General features: G+C 45.7%; 2 protein-coding genes across 4 annotated transcripts in view; one reads left to right on the top strand and one right to left on the bottom strand.

Moving 5' to 3' along the window:
- The first annotated feature begins 1,313 nt into the window (after positions 1–1,313).
- Positions 1,314–8,988, top strand: DNASE2 (deoxyribonuclease 2, lysosomal). The gene is made up of 7 exons (XM_081845441.1): positions 1,314–1,477; positions 4,800–4,917; positions 5,222–5,399; positions 6,273–6,387; positions 6,910–7,071; positions 7,873–8,070; positions 8,190–8,988. Exons 2-7 carry the CDS (start codon positions 4,820–4,822, stop codon positions 8,540–8,542), a joined length of 1,104 nt encoding a protein of 367 aa, XP_081701567.1. The 5' UTR covers positions 1,314–1,477; positions 4,800–4,819; the 3' UTR covers positions 8,543–8,988.
- Positions 8,989–9,241: 253 nt separating this feature from the next.
- The window catches only part of SMARCA4 (SWI/SNF related BAF chromatin remodeling complex subunit ATPase 4), a 61,539-nt gene continuing 55,328 nt past the window's right edge, over positions 9,242–15,452 (bottom strand). For 2 of the 3 annotated variants that reach the window (XM_081845032.1, XM_081845033.1), the window contains 6 exons: positions 14,958–15,211; positions 13,266–13,371; positions 11,371–11,472; positions 10,751–10,883; positions 10,100–10,239; positions 9,242–9,738 (listed from right to left, as the gene is read on the bottom strand). In XM_081845032.1, the coding sequence (XP_081701158.1) occupies positions 9,706–9,738; positions 10,100–10,239; positions 10,751–10,883; positions 11,371–11,472; positions 13,266–13,371; positions 14,958–15,211 (768 nt within the window). In that variant the 3' untranslated portion in view covers positions 9,242–9,705. Of the gene's footprint in view, positions 9,739–10,099; positions 10,240–10,750; positions 10,884–11,370; positions 11,473–13,265; positions 13,375–14,957; positions 15,212–15,452 lie in introns of all 3 variants that reach the window. The other variant, XM_081845034.1, reaches the window with a different exon arrangement.

The raw sequence follows: 15,452 nt of genomic DNA, 5'->3' as shown, positions 1-15,452 counted from the left end.
TATAAAATAATGGAAATGGTTTATTGAATACTTACAGATAAATTGTAAAAAGATAAGAACATTGGCAGGATTATTGTACTAACCTGCAGTTTCATAAGAGTATATACCGTATTTTTTGCTCTATAAGACTCACTTTTTCCCTCCTAAAAAGTAAGGGGAAACGTGTGTGCGTCTTATGGAGCGAATGCAGGCTGTGCAGCTATCCCAGAAGCCAGAACAGCAAGAGGGATTGCTGCTTTCACTGCGCAACGATCCCTCTTGCTGTTGTGGCTTCTGAGATTCAGAATATTTTTTTCCTTGTTTTCCTCCTCCAAAAACTAGGTGCGTATTGTGGTCTGGTGCGTCTTATAGAGCGAAAAATACGGTATTTAAAGCAGATGAATACATGAGCAAATTAAGTCAATTGGGATATGCAGAAGATATTGAAAATAAATGTAAGGAACCGCAGAAAGAGGGGGAATGAAGTCAAGTTTTGAAATGTTTAAATGACTGTAAAATTACTGGAATGTATAAACCTGAAAATCATAAATTGTGTGTGTGTATATATATATATATATATATATATATATATGTACACATATGACCAATGATCTGACAGCAGTTTTGAAGTTGGTGAAATGTATAAATCTGAAAAGCATAAATATGTTATGTACTGAGTTGAATAGGATCCAAAATGCAGCAGTCTGATTGGTCCTAGAACAATAGGATTCCGAATGCAGCAATCTGATTGGTTCACAGGAGCCACCCAATCCAGTTCCAGGTGGAAGTGAATCCGCAACCTGATTGGCCTACAGGAGAATCCCGGAATTAGCCAATCACGTGGGGCCCATTGTGTAAATAATGTATATAAAGCAGATATTTTTGGGGAACTTCCATTCCTCACTACTATGAGCTGAATAAAGAGCATGAAATCCACTCTTGACTCCAAGTATATTTCACAGAATAATAATAACAACAACAACAACAACAACATGAGCTGAATAAAGAGCATGAAATCCGCTCTGGACTCCGACCATATTTCAAATAATAATAATAATAATAATAATAATAATAAAATAAAGAGAACTTTTGCGCACGAAAAAACAGGAGGACCCCCCGCGCTCGCCTACAGGCTCCCCCGGCTCCCTTCCTTTCCTCTAGGGGCGCCCGAGAGCCCGCCTTCCCTCCGCCGTGAATCACTCGGCTGCCGATAAAAGCGCTGATTGCGCGCAAGACGCGAGCGGAGCCGGCGCGCCCCAACCTGCGCCCGCCCCGCCCAGAGAAAGGCGCTGCGGGGGCGCCCAGGGAGGCGGGGTGGGAGGGGCCAGGCGCGGGCACGTGACCCATCCCCACCCCACCCCTGCCTCCCCGGGTCGCCGGCTGTATTTTGGGGAAGCGAGCGAAAGTTGCCGAGTTCTGTGTCAGCGGCGCGTCGGTCTCTTCGGTTCCCGAACTTGGCTGAGGGCGGCGGCGGCGGCGCCTCCGGAGAGAGAGCTGGGTAAGCGGCCCTGTTTGCAGTTTGAGGGACCCCCCACACCCCGCTCTTCCCCGCCGAACCCCTCTTGGTCCCGCTGCGGGGGGCGGCGAGGGAAGGCAGCGCTGCCGGGAATGGCTTCTTTCCCTGTCAGAAAAGGGACGGAAGGGGCCCAGCGTCTCTCTGGGTGGGCAATGTGTGTGGGGAGGCAAGGGAGAGGGGGCAGAGCTCCTGCTGAGGGGGGGGCTTGCCCTCCTTTTTCTCTCCCCCCCCCCCTCTCTGGCGCCGCCCACGAGACTGGCAGCAGGTAATCACAGAGAGAGCTCCTGGGCATGTGCAGAGTACGCCGTGGAGTCAGGCAGGGAGAAGAAGTTGGGGGGGACCCCCAGAGTCATCTAGTCCAACCCTGTCCCTCTTTCGTCTTATTACTGAAGAACACACACACACACACACACACAAAAATTATTTTCCACTTAATATACAGTGGTACCTCGGGTTACATACGCTTCAGGTTACAGACGCTTCAGGTTACAGACTCCGCTAACCCAGAAATAGTGCTTCAGGTTAAGAACTTTGCTTCAGGATAAGAACAGAAATCGGGCTCCGGCGACACGGCAGCAGCGGGAGACCCCATTAGCTAAAGTGGTGCTTCAGGTTAAGAACAGTTTCAGGTTAAGAATGGACCTCCGGAACAAATTAAGTACTTAACCTGAGGTATCACTGTATAGATTCACATTATCATTATCCACTATACCAGGGGTCTGCAACCTTTAAGACAAAAAGAGCCACTTGGACCCGTTTCCGAAGGAAAAAAAACTGGGAGCCGCAAAACTCGTCATTATAAAAATAACTTTTTTGTCTCTTTTTTTATTACTTCTTTGTTTGACCCCTCAGAATTACTCCTCCCCATAGAAATAAACGTTAAATTAACAAGTTACCTTTTCGTGTGTGTGTGTGTGTGTGTGTGTATTCTTCACTCCCCTTCAAAACAGTGACCAACGTTCATGCCCCCTTACAATGCAGTGACCAGCGTACATGCCCCTTACAATGTAGCGGGCGGGCGGGTGGGAAGGTGACGTTGAGACGCCGCGTGACTAACGCACGCACCACCCCCATGCAACGTCACAGCCAGTACAGCGCCCGCCACAGTGGGGAGTGTTGGGGCGCACAATGCGCCTCCTCCCCTCGCTAGTATCCGCCCCAGAGCCATGGCAAAGGTGTAAAAGAGCCACATGCGGCTCCGGAGCCATGGGTTGCAGACCCCTGTACTATACCACCCTGGCTCTTAGAGCCTATTGACTTCCTTCCCTCCCGCCTCATGGCTTTCAAAATTAACCTTGATATCATTGCAATTTATACGTTTTCCAATTCTAATTACACTCATTACAGAATGACTCCAAATTTAATTTACCGGTAATATAGAAAGATAGAAAATTTATTATTACAAGTCATGAGACAACCCTGATAGTGATGTTAATTGCTTACAATAATCTTTCAAATATCATATAAATTTACTCCAATCCTTTTGGAATACTTGATCTTGCTGGTTTCAGATTTTTCCTGTCCGCTTTGCCAGTTCTGCAAAGTCCACCATCTTCATCTGCCACTCTTCTTTCATTGGTACTTCTTGTTTCCGTTTTTGGGCTAAAAGAATTCTTGCCACAGTCTTTTATCTTCCCTTGGTATCTCTTCACCCACTATACCCAGTAAAAAAGGCTTATGGTTTTTTAACAAAAGTATTTTTAAACTTTTTCTTTAATTCATTATATTCCATTTCCCAGAAAGCCTTTACCTCTTTAATAAGTCCACCACATGTGGTGGAAGATACCTTCCCTATCCTTACATTTCCAGCACTTATTAGTTCTTGTCTTGTACATTTTAGCCAATTTAGCTGATGTAAAATACCATCTGTACATAATTTCCATAACATTTTCTTTAAGTGCACTGCATGCAGTAAAGTTAATACAGTACCTTCTTTCCACAACCTTTCCCAAGATTCTAACTGAATATTATATCCAAAATCTTTAGCCCATTGTATCATCACCCCCTTGACCTGAAGAACATATGTTTAAAGAAGATTGTAAAATGTTTATTGAATATATAGGGGGAAATTGTGTATGGTTTACTTTATATAAAATAAGCAGGGATTTATGTTATGTAAAATGAACCATGGAAAGAGAAGAAGGGAAGTCATTGATATTTTAAGGTTGTTTAAATAAATATTCTAAATTGTAAAACAGAACATATATATAAATTAAAGAGGTTGCCCATCCCTGATCTGATAGATCTCCCAACCAGCAGCAGCTCTTTCAATCCCAGGTCTCTGCACATGCCCAGGGGCCCTTTTGTCATGGTCAGTTGGCAGGCTGTCTTGACTCTTAGGGAGCTTCTCTACCTAGGATTTGTTTGCTTTCCCCACCAAAGAGTGAAGTACGCCTTTGTGTGTAGTGGGAGATGCTGAATCCTGAAATCTTCTTGGGTGTAAATGTCAGGAGGCTCATCATGGGTTTCAGATCTGTTTTGCACTTTCTAGCTCCTTGTCTTAAGAGGGGCATTGCTCTTGTAGCTCTCAGTCCCATTTGTAGCTGGTGGCATTCCTCACATGAGCAAACTCTTCAGGATCTTGCAATATGATGCTGGAACCCCTGTTAGCAGCTACTGATCAACAGCTGGTATTTGAGCTCATTCTTAAAAAAGGTAAAGGACCCCTGACAGTTCAGTCCAGTTGCGAACGACTCTGGGGTTGCGGCGCTCATCTCACTTTACAGGCCAAGGGAGCGTTTGTCCGCAGACAGTTTTTCCGGGTCATGTGGCCAGCATGACTAAGCCACTTCTGGCGAAACCAGAGCAGCGCACAGAAACGCCGTTTACCTTCCTGCCTATTTATCTACTTGTGCTGGCGTGCTTTTTAACTGCTAGGTTGGCAGGAGCTGGGACCAAGCAACGGGAGCTCGGGGCGCGGGGATTTGAACTGCCGACCCTCTGATCGGCAAGCCCAAGAGGCTCAGTGGTTAGGCCACAGTGCCAGCCGTGTCCCATGAGCTCATTCTTACCTGCTGTTAATGGGGAGTGCTCATGGAAATAAACAGGAAAGAAAAAGGGCCAAGGGAAGTTCCTATGCAGCTTGGTCAGTAAGGGGCTAACTAAGGAGTCTGTTTTCCTTGGAGAGGAATTGGATAAAAAAAAAATCTGCCTGCATGTCAGTAAAAGCGCTGAAGACGCTTTATTGCAATAGAAGCTGAAAATTCAGAAAGTGGGGCTGCAATCACCAAGGATACAAGGTGCTGTATGCTTTTCAAGGCTACTTCTTGACCATCACTCATTGCTGTTGCTGTATTCCTTGCAGGGACTTCAGACAAAGGCCTCATGCTGCCCATCCTGCTGCTGTTGTCTGTGCCCGTCCTCCACAATGCCGTCTCGGGGAGCATTTCCTGCTATGATGACTCTGGGCAGCCTGTGGATTGGTGTGTGTGTCCATTGGACCTAATTGCTTTTATTACTCTTGCTTTATTCTATGAGGTTTACATACTATGCTTCTGCAAAGTTACTACCCTTCTGCAAAGTTTTCAGGGTGCTTTAACCAATAAAATAAATAAATAAAGGATTTTACACTCCTAACAAATGTGGGTGGGGTATTTGAAAAGGGGATTGTAAACTAGGAATGTCTAGTTAGTAACCATGTTGCCCACCTGTGTCCTAAGTAGAAAGGGCAGACTTCTGTCCCCAGTGTGGCAAGGTGTGTGATTTCTAATGGGCTTTGGGTTTCAGGTTTATTGCCTACAAGCTGCCCAAACCCCATCGTAGCCCCCCAGCAGAGGGCATGCGGTACATGTATCTAGATGGCCAGACCCAGGGCTGGGTACAAGGCAAAAGCCTGATGAACAGTACCGAAGGAGCCGTGGGACGGACTGTACAGCAGCTCTACAAAGAGGCATCCCGGAGACAGGTGAGTCTGAGAAAAGGAGGTGTGAGGCTGCTTTTGCAGTATCCCAAATGAGTAGGAGTGATAGGAAGGGTGACCTTGGTTGCGAAGGCTCAATTCCAGCCCAAAGCAAAAGCCTTCACTCCAGGCAGACTGGTTCACTGTGTGTCCACTGGCAGGCTGTCTCAGCTGCCTAGATTAGAGCCCAGGCTTTCAAAATGGCTTAATTAATTTAAAAAGGAAGCCAACTTATATCTAGGGAGGCCGTTAGTCCATCTAGCTCAATGCTGTCTGCAAAGACTAGCTGTTGGTCTCTGTAGTTTTAGGCATACTACCTGGAAATGCTAGAGATTGAAACTGGAACCTTTTGCATGCAAAACAAGATGCTCTGTTACTGAGCGATGGCCCTCCTCAAGCTCAGATTTATTTTGTGGCTCCTGCAAGAAGTGCTGCATGATCTCCAAGGTCCAGCCAAGGATCCTTTACAGCAGGGTGGCCCAAGGGCCACATGCAACCCTCAAGGCCGTTTTTTGGCAGCCCTTGCCAACTTTGGAAGCCCCCTCCAGCCCCCCTGCTGCCTCCCCTCATGCTGTCACGCAATGGAGGTGCTGGGCTTTGGGAAGAAGGTGTGAGGGCTCAACACAGGATCCTATATTCCTCCCGCCTCCTTCCCAAAGTCTCGTTAGTGCTTTTCCAGCTTTGGGAAAGCTTTTAAACACCCCTTTTACATTTGCCAGTAGTGCAACTACCTGGACTCCTTGTGCAGTTTGGCTGGCTCTTGAGTGCCTGGCCCAGAGGAGGGGCTAAAGTATTGGCTGCTTCAATAAACTCAGTGAAGAGGAAAGCTTGGAAAATAGACCAGTTCTCTAACCACCCTATCTTTCATTTCTCACCCAGGAGGAGCAAACAGCCTATGTCCTATACAACGATGAGCCTCCAAAGGAGTTTGTCTCCAGCCTCAATTATGAGCCTCCAGATGAGCTTTTCTCCAGCCTCAATGGCCATACAAAAGGTAGCCCCCCCTTGAGAGCCAGTGTGGTGTAGTGGTTAAGAGCGGTGGACTCGCAATCTGGGGAACTGGGTTCGCGTCTCCGCCCCTCCACATGCAGCTGCTGGGTGACCTTGGGCCAGTCACACTTCTCTGAAGCTTCTCAGCCCCACTCACCTCACAGAGTGTTTGTTGTGGGGGAGGAAGGGAAAGGAGAATGTTAGCCTCTTTGAGACTCCTGAAGGGGAGTGAAAGGCGGGATATCAAATCCAAACTCCTCCTCTTCTTCTTCTTCTTCTTCTTCTTCTTCTTCTTCTTCTTCTTCTTCTCCAAATGCATGCAAAGGAGCGCAGCAAATGTGTCTTTAAGTTTGAAGAAGGTTGAGAACTTCAGCTACTGGTTCTGTGTTATCGTCAACTTATGTGGTGGCTGTAGATCATGACTTGGCCAGACCAGCCACCTGGGCACCTGGCACAACACTCTTGGAACTTCAGCACACCTGGGTTAAGTTTCAACCCCCACTTTTGTTTTTGTTTCCCCTTCTAGGAGTCATCCTGCTGGACAAAACACAGGGATTCTGGCTGCTTCACAGCACTCCTCATTTCCCACCCAGTGCAGATGAGCAGTATGACTGGCCTCACACTGGCCTATCCTATGGGCAGACCTTCCTGTGCATCACACTTCCCTATGGCCAATTCAAAGAGATTGGTAGGTGTAGGATCTTGATACAGACGGAACATCAATACTGGAAGTATCTGGGATTCTTTCCAGGCTCCTGGTGGGGAAGGGCTAGGGCTTCCCTATGGTAGGTTTTCCCTGCAAATTCTGTTTCATTGACATGTGTTTTGTATGAACCAAACCTGTATACAGCACCATAGGGGTACGTGGTACTTTACAGAGTAGCTTAAGGCAGAAATTGGCCCCTGTGTACTATTTGAGACTATCCCCAGCTTCGGGAAAATACGCCACAGGACAGGGGAAGTTAGGAGAAAAGGATCCTAACTCTAGCTCTAGCTACTCTGCACATACACATAAACACTCCTTACTTAGGGGCAAGGGACCCACTTCTGTCATCTATGATCTAGTGGAACCAGAGCAAGGAACAGAATTGCCACAGTTGGGCTTGGAAGGCTCTCTGTTCTCAGCTAACTTTGCCGGATAGATACCCAGCTGCATTGGTAGGGAAATGGGTCAACAAGACAGCGTTTCTCCTGCCCCTGACAATGCTGTGATGCAAGATGCAAGTGTATATGCCATGCCAGTCATTTTCAAGGCAAGCTATCCCTCATCCCTCTCCCTGTCCTATGTACCTTTGGTATGTAAGGTTTACATACACAGGAGTTTGCCCTTAAGCATGAAACGTAGCTCAGGTAGGTCTATTGGCTGGGATGGCTATTAGCTGGCATATCTGGTAAATCTTGAGTGTCTCTATTAGGAGGTTTGTCAGCTGGGGGACAGCTCCTTTACAAGCCAGTGGCTCTGATGTGCCAGATGTTGTCTCCGCTGCAGGGAATCAGCTGCTCTACACTGAGCCTCTTGTCTATGATCATCACGTGGAAGGAACCTTTGCCCAGGACCTGCCTGCCTTGTTGAATGCTTCAGAGGGGCAACACATTGAGGAGGAGCCTTGGAACTCCAGCGTGGCCCTCAGATCGGTGGGGGGCAAGGAATTTATCAGCTTTGCAAAGTTTCGCTCCTTTGATGATGGTAGGTGATGAGATGGAGGTGATGGGAGGTGTTGAGCAACACATTTAAAAGAAGGGGTTGGTAATATGTCATCACAGTCATGTCAAGGCTCTTCTGATAAAAACTTTTCCTCTACCTAGATCTCTACTCAGGCTGGCTGGCCCAAGCTCTCGCCAGTAATCTATACGTCCAGTTCTGGCTCAGGTCCAGAGGGATCCTGTCTTCCAATTGTTCCGGGCACTTCCGAGTCTACAATATGGAGGAAATAGCCTTCCAGCATGAAGCCATTTCCTTTGCTTCCATGGTGGACCATTCCAAGTGGTGTGTGAGCACAGAGAGTGATCCTGGCTGGGCCTGTGTTGGGGACATGAACCGCAATCGTGCGGAGGAATACCGTGGAGGTGGCACCATCTGCTGTCGTGATGCAGCCGTGTGGAAGGCCTTCCGCTCTTTAGTACAGAAATACACCGATTGTGATGGTGCCGGGCACTAGCCCGCTACACGGACTGTGATCACCTGAGAAGCCTCAGCCATACCAGGCGAACATGGCTCACCAAACTGGGTAAGAGTGCCATGGGTGACTCCCAAGGGCTAAGCACCACCACCTCAAATTGTTCCCATGATCCTGTTTGCTCCTCCCAGTTTTGGGTCCTGGTATATTCTGGTGCTGTGAACCATCCCCGCTCCTGTGAAATGGGCTCTGCCACTTCTTAGCTCCCCCAGTTTCCCGCCTTCCACCCGTTTCTGAAAATGACCCCTTGCCAAACTTGGGAACATGATGGGCTTTGCTTTGGACTTCCCTCTCCTTCAGTCTCCTCAACAGCACCTGCCACAGTTTTGGGGGCTGCACGGAGAAAATAATTGGCCCACAGAAGTTAATTTGCTGCAGCAATGTACTTTTTGTATGTCTGTGCTTTGTATAAATATTTGATTCCAACAGCTGGGTGTTTGTTCAAGGAATATGGATTTTTTGGGGGTAGGAAAAAATGACATAAAACTGTTATCACAAGAGAGGCTAGGAAATGGGTTGTGATTTTAAGAAAGGCTTGTAAAGTGAGACAGAATGCTGATTAATGGTCTCAAACAGACACCCCTGATGCTGTGGATAAGGAGCTATTTAAAAATGGCAACAGTTGGAGGAATTTATTTAGCTGACACGGCAAGATGAAAGCATCACACAGACAAAGGGGTGTACTTTTTGCTTAATTTATTACTGTTTTGAAATCCAGTGACACACAGTTGCCACTGCCACCCTCTCCTCACCTGGTGGGCAGCTGGCTGCTCAACCTGTTTTCATAAAATACAGTACTAAGAAGTGGACTGCTACACACATGCACCCACAGGTTAAAACTACAGTGATTCAATACTGCAACTGAAAATAGTACTGCCATAAAAAGAAAAAATATATATATCAAGTGTTCCCCAATTCATAATTCTTTTTAAAACAGTTAATGCTGTTACAAATGCTACTGATGTGAGGACAAGGCAAGACACAAACAAGTCCTACATCTTCACTGCAGTATAAATATGGAAGAGTTTTATACAGTTTGCCCACATCCGACACTACGTTTCTTGCTACCCGTTGCAGCTAAGGGAATACAGCATCTCTGCTTTGGAAAGACGGGTGCTTTGAGGTCTGCACCATGGAATGTCTCTTTAATCATCTTCGGTGCCACTTCCTGAGCGATCCTGAAGGAGAAAGAAAAATAATATAGGTCACTCTTTTTTAGGCAATTAATTTTTTTATGCAGGGTGCCCTCCCCCTTTATCCTCACAGCAGCCAGACTGACATACTGGCCTAAAGTCATCCAGGAAATTTCAGGATGAGTAGTGGCCCCTGGCTCTAACTCAGCATTTTGTCCACTACAAACCCAAGAGGCTGGATCATGAGCAGTGGGACCCAATTCTGTGCTTGCCTAAACTGTAAAAGGACTTGTCTGTCTTCCTTTCTTTGCCCCTTTCCCTTCACTGGAATTGCACAAATTTGTCCTTGAAGACTCCTTTGAGAACCACTGGCAAGAATGTGAGGGGAATGACATCCTGCAGTTACCTCTTCTTGCTCTTCCTCGCTATCATCATCACTAACTACAGGTTTGGCCCGTGACCCACGGCTGGTGCGCCTGCGTCCTTTCATCCGGTCTTGTGCTTTCTCCTTCCTGCCCAGTTTAATCTTCACTTTGACAGAACGAGCTGAGGGGAAAGAGAAAAAGGTAAGATTGGCAAGGCCACAACAGGATAGGATCAGCCTTCATGCTCTCTCTCTCTCCCCATCTCTGTGTGCTCCCATCTCTTCATGAGCAAAGAACACAGGAATGGAAATGCAATACCATTCATGACAAGGCTCCATCATTATATAGCCTAATTCCCTTTATGCCACCTGTACTTCATTGCCTTTTTAAATCAAGAACCAATACTTTCACCTCCAGTTGGTTCTGAACAATGACTGTAAGGCTTTGCATCTGCACACTGAAAACGGGCTTTTTTCCCTCGAGGAAAATCAAGAAGTCTCCAAGGATAGAGAAAACAGTGGCAGCACAAGGGTTTCCCCTATATGATGCTCTGAGTGTACACAGAACATGAGTCCGTGGCTCAATCCAATACCAGTTTGCTGACTTTCTGGTTCCTCCTTTCAGGCATTTTCTTTTACTAAACTGCATACACATACTTTTTACAAAAGAAACCTTAGCAAGCAAGTACGCACATTCAGATTCAGATCCTTCCTCTTCTCCTTCTTCCTCTTCTTCGCTCTCTTCGCCTTCACTGTCTTCCTCTTTTTCAATTTTCTGCCTCACACTGGTGAAGACAGACTGCAACACAATCGAGTCTTCATAAATCTGCAAGGAACATGCAAATCACATTTCAGGGTAAAATCCTAGCTCCACAAAGCTAGTTCACATGTTTACTATCATGCTACACTGTCACAATGCTTTTGCTCAAAGAGAAATCTTTTCAGGGCTCATGCTGAAAGTGCTTCTGAGTGTTCAAGGCACTTCATATTATACACACCCCTGAAGTCTCAGAAAACCTCACGACGCAGCAAATAACAATTCTATGCAACCTCAGAACTTGCTTCATACACTGCCAACGTACCATGGTTCCATAAAAAAATTACAGCCCCTGTGATAACTGGGATGACACAACAGCAGCTACTTGTTCTAAGGATAAACAGCTGGCAATCAGGTTTTGACAATTCCAGTTCCAGAACAAGAGGTCTAGTTCAATGCGCACCTTAAGGGACTCAAGGGAGAGAGATGCAGTGAACCTTTCTTTGCATGGACAGGGACATACATGCCATTCATACGACAGCGGCAACTGCCTTACCAGAGAGCCTTCAAGGTTGAAAGTCTGTGCGTTCTGACACAGGAGCATGACATCCTTCTCCAGATCATTCAGGCTGCGGTACTTGTGGTTCCGGATGCGCTCCTGAAAAGGAAAGGGAACAAAAGGGACAGGTTCCAGGTCATGTCTGCACAGTAGTCATCAGTATTTAAATAGGTTCTGCTTTGTCTCCTTGGATACTGTGCTTTCTATCTGTCCATGGCTCTACCTCTTAGCAGTTAAACAAAGGAAAAGATTTAATGTAATGGGAGTAAAAGCAACAACTGCCCACCGCGTTAAACCATATAAAACCATCTATATAGTACATTGTATTCAGATAAAAAGGGTATGGCAAAGCAGAAAGAAACGAAACACATCCTACTCAGCCTTGCCCAGGCTAGGGCTCAGTTGCTCTTCCTAGGATTCAGCTGCAAATAAAACGTTTTAAATATGTTGTAAAGTGTAATACACAAATGCGACACTCAATTCAATGTATTTTTCAAAACGTTCTTTTAGCATTTTCACAGCGTTTTTTATATTCCACCCTAGAAAGAGCCAGTCTATGAAGTCTATGAAACCAATTTGAAACACATAAATATCATCTATTCCAGAAAGCTAAGTGGGAAGCCCCTTGAAATGCTCATGTACACAACAGAAGTCCCAGCAAAACCAACCAGCCACTTACGCGTTAGCAACTACCAAATAATATGCTTCTGAGCCAAAATAGGTGCATTTACTGGCAAACCAACACTGGCCTCATCTAGAAAAACCACAGGATACTTAAAACTGTAATTGAATTTAGTGATATATTTATACCCACCCACCCCTCTTCAAAATCATGCTTATTATTTATTTTCAAAACTTTCCATACTGGCAGCATTAAGAAAATATTGTGGTGGTGTACAGCATAAAATCAATAATAAAATTACATTCATAAAGCAATATATGTTGCTAAACAGGAGATCAATTTAATACGTCAGCAGAGCTGGATCACACTTCAGGTAACAGCACATTATTTAGGTTGCTCTCAAGAATATTAAAATGCAATGAAAACTAATGTGTTAAAATAAGGTCTACAGCATCCAACCTAACAGATCAACACAAGATGTAGAGCAAAAATGGATCAATGCACTGCTGCTGAAACTGCAAGAGCCGTGTGCACTGTTCTTACAAGCCTACCAAAAAGTGTTCCTACAAATAATGCAGAAAAATACTGGGTCTCCCCACTGTAGATGCTGCTACACGTCTGTCACAACTGTGTTGCATTGGCCAGTTCCTGTTCATTTGCCTTTGTTGTGGTGAATGGCATTAAGTACAGCACTTCAACACACTGTAAACTGGACTTTCAAAACTAAGGGAGAAAAAGTGAGCTATTCCTGTGATCAATTAGAGATGGCATTGCTTTTCCATAGTTGGCAACAACAGCATGGAAACTCAGCTTTAACAGGCCATGACAAATCCTTAGAATAGCCCTGCAGTGATGGGATCAGGTCTGTTTGCCATCATCATCATTTATTTATTTATACCCCGCCCATCTGGCTGCGTTTCCCCAGCCACCCTGGGCTGCTCCCAACAGAATATTAAAAACACGTTAAAACATCAAACACTCAAAACTTCCCTAAACAGGGCTGCCTTCAGATGTCTTCTAAAAGTCATAGTTTATTTCCCTGACATCTGATGGGAGGGCGTTCCACAAGGTGGGCTTCTTTCCTGGAGTCCACTATCATCTTGAGTGAACAACAAATTGCACTACTAACATAAAATGGTGGATGCCCTAATCAGGATGGCCAGCAGGAACATTTTCCAACTACCTTATATTGTTGGTAGTATTAGAATTTTGGAAATACGAGAACATAAAGGTGAATGTTGTGCTGCTACAACGAGGCAAGAATAATTACCTTTATTTTCTTGAAGTCCACTGGTTTGCGGATGAGTTCATAGTACTCTGGAAGCTCCTTGCGAGAAGGAAGTTGGATGAAGACTTCACTAAGCTGGCGTCCACTGCTGCTACAAGACAAGAAAAAGGAAGACGATTAAAAAGAGGTCTGCTTCCCTCACAGTCTCCACGGGTCTTCAATAGCCATGAAGTACCAACAGCAAAATACAAAGATGACTTTTCTTACAAATGGCTTGCACAATATGTCACATCCTCACGTTAATCACTTTGTTGACTTAGGAATGTGAACACCAGCAATCACTGGATAAGTACCAACTCTCTTTAGCCTTTCCAAATACGGAAAAATCAGGGTTGGTGGTTCAGGCTCAAGGTCCTGAATAAAAGTTGTCAGGATGGATCACAAGAGACCAGAAGGAAATGAGCATCCTGTTGCATGATCAATATGAGCCAAGGTTGGAGGCTTAATATTTCCTTCTCCACTTAAGCAAAAATAATAATCTGATGCAAGGATTAGCTCATTGCCTGGCCCCCTGGATCACCAGCAGCCTTCAAATCGCTCAGTAATTGATCTAGCCAGCTCAAGGGTATTTAAGAGGATCAAGGTAGACAAGTGGAACCTATGACAAAATGTTGCAGTTTGTAATGCTCATGAACATTGTTCCAGCCAATCAGCCAGGCCTTCTTCCAGGATACTCCATTGCATTCCCTGTCCCCAAGCAATCAGCATTCTCTGCCCACTTCAGCACACACCATCATCACTGGTGGGATTTTTTGTTTTTTGTCTGCTTGGCCTTTTTAACACCTGAAAGCTTCTCTGTACTTCTGCAGTTCTGAGCATACTGGTATCTTTCCATTTTGTTTGTGGTTGGTGCCATTTTGGATACAAAAACAACAGCACTCAACCACAAACATCAGAAATGATGGCAACTGATAAAAGTGGTAATACTGAGATTACTTCTTAGTTCCTGATTTTAATACTGATGTATATAAAGGTAAAGGTACCCCTGCCCGTACGGGCCAGTCATGTCCGACTCTAGGGTTGTGCGCCCATCTCACTTAAGAGGCCAGGGGCCAGCACTGTCCGGAGACACTTCCGGGTCACGTGGCCAGCGTGACGAAGCTGCTCTGGCGAGCCGGCACCAGCGCAGCACACAGAAACACAGTTTACCTTCCCGCTATAAAGCGGTACCTATTTATCTACTTGCACTTAGGGGTGCTTTCGAACTGCTAGGTGGGCAGGAGCTGGGACCGAAAGACGGGAGCTCACCCCGCCGCGGGGATTCGAACTGCCAACCATGCGATCGGCAAGCCCTAGGCACTGAGGTTTTACCCACTGATTTTAATACTGATTTATATGCACGGCTACAAATTAACCCACATTTGCGCCTTTCAATATTTGAATCAACCCACTGCCTTCATCCAGAAGAACAACATGTCTATCCATCAACTTCAGTTTGGATTCTCCATGATGGTGAGAAAAAAATGCAAATTATGTAAATGACATGTGCCTAATTCACACTGTCCTTTTAACTTGTGATATCTTTCCTTGAATTGAAGCCAAATGCAGCAGCAGGAAGTCTATCCGGGAGAGATTTAGGAAAGTGAACTTTTACCCAGAGAGCAGAAATACTGAAGAATGTCCTATGACTTCTTAGAAACAAACAAACAAACAAACATCCCACTCTTCTGTTACCTGTCCTTATATTTAATCACAGCGTCAACTATCTTCTTCATTTTCTTGGTGAGGTTGGGTGGATTTGGCGAAAGCTTCTCGGCCGGTGGCCTCCCACGCTTCTTCTGCTTCTTGCTGTCATCGTCTTTATCCCGGCTGCGAGTGCTGGTGGTTGGCGTGGATGAGCTGACGTCCACGTCCCTCTTCCGCTTGCGGGAAGATTTCTTCTGGCGCACCTCCTCTTCTATCTCCTCCAGCGTTCCCTCCTCTATGGCCTGCGGACAGGAGCAGCTCAGTCAGCCAGGTAAAATGAACAGCAAGCATGAAGACGACACACCGTGAAATGATCAAACACAGACATTCACACAAACATCCAAGCAATCTAGCACAGTGAGGAATGGGATGTCTGCATGGGCCGCTTCCCAAAAGACACTTATTTCCCGGGTTAACCAGTAAAGGATAATGGAAGGCTGCAACTCTGTAGCGGTGGGAAAGGAAAGATGGTTCTCTTACCTA

The sequence above is a fragment of the Podarcis erhardii genome (assembly GCF_964252035.2).
Source record: "Podarcis erhardii genome assembly, chromosome: 17".
NCBI classification, from domain to species: domain Eukaryota; kingdom Metazoa; phylum Chordata; class Lepidosauria; order Squamata; family Lacertidae; genus Podarcis; species Podarcis erhardii.
Note: the sequence above shows the minus strand (reverse complement) of the source record. Positions and strands in the feature narration are given on the sequence as shown.

What these genes read in the sequence shown, in the direction of transcription:
- DNASE2 (XM_081845441.1), top strand. Translation starts at nt 4,820, where the DNA reads ATGCTGCCCATCCTGCTGCTGTTGTCTGTGCCCGTCCTCCACAATGCC. An exon ending in CCTCAATGGCCATACAAAAG is followed by an intron (nt 6,388 to 6,909) that starts GTAGCCCCCCCT and finishes TTCCCCTTCTAG; the next exon opens with GAGTCATCCTGCTGGACAAA. An exon ending in TGGCCAATTCAAAGAGATTG is followed by an intron (nt 7,072 to 7,872) that starts GTAGGTGTAGGA and finishes TCTCCGCTGCAG; the next exon opens with GGAATCAGCTGCTCTACACT.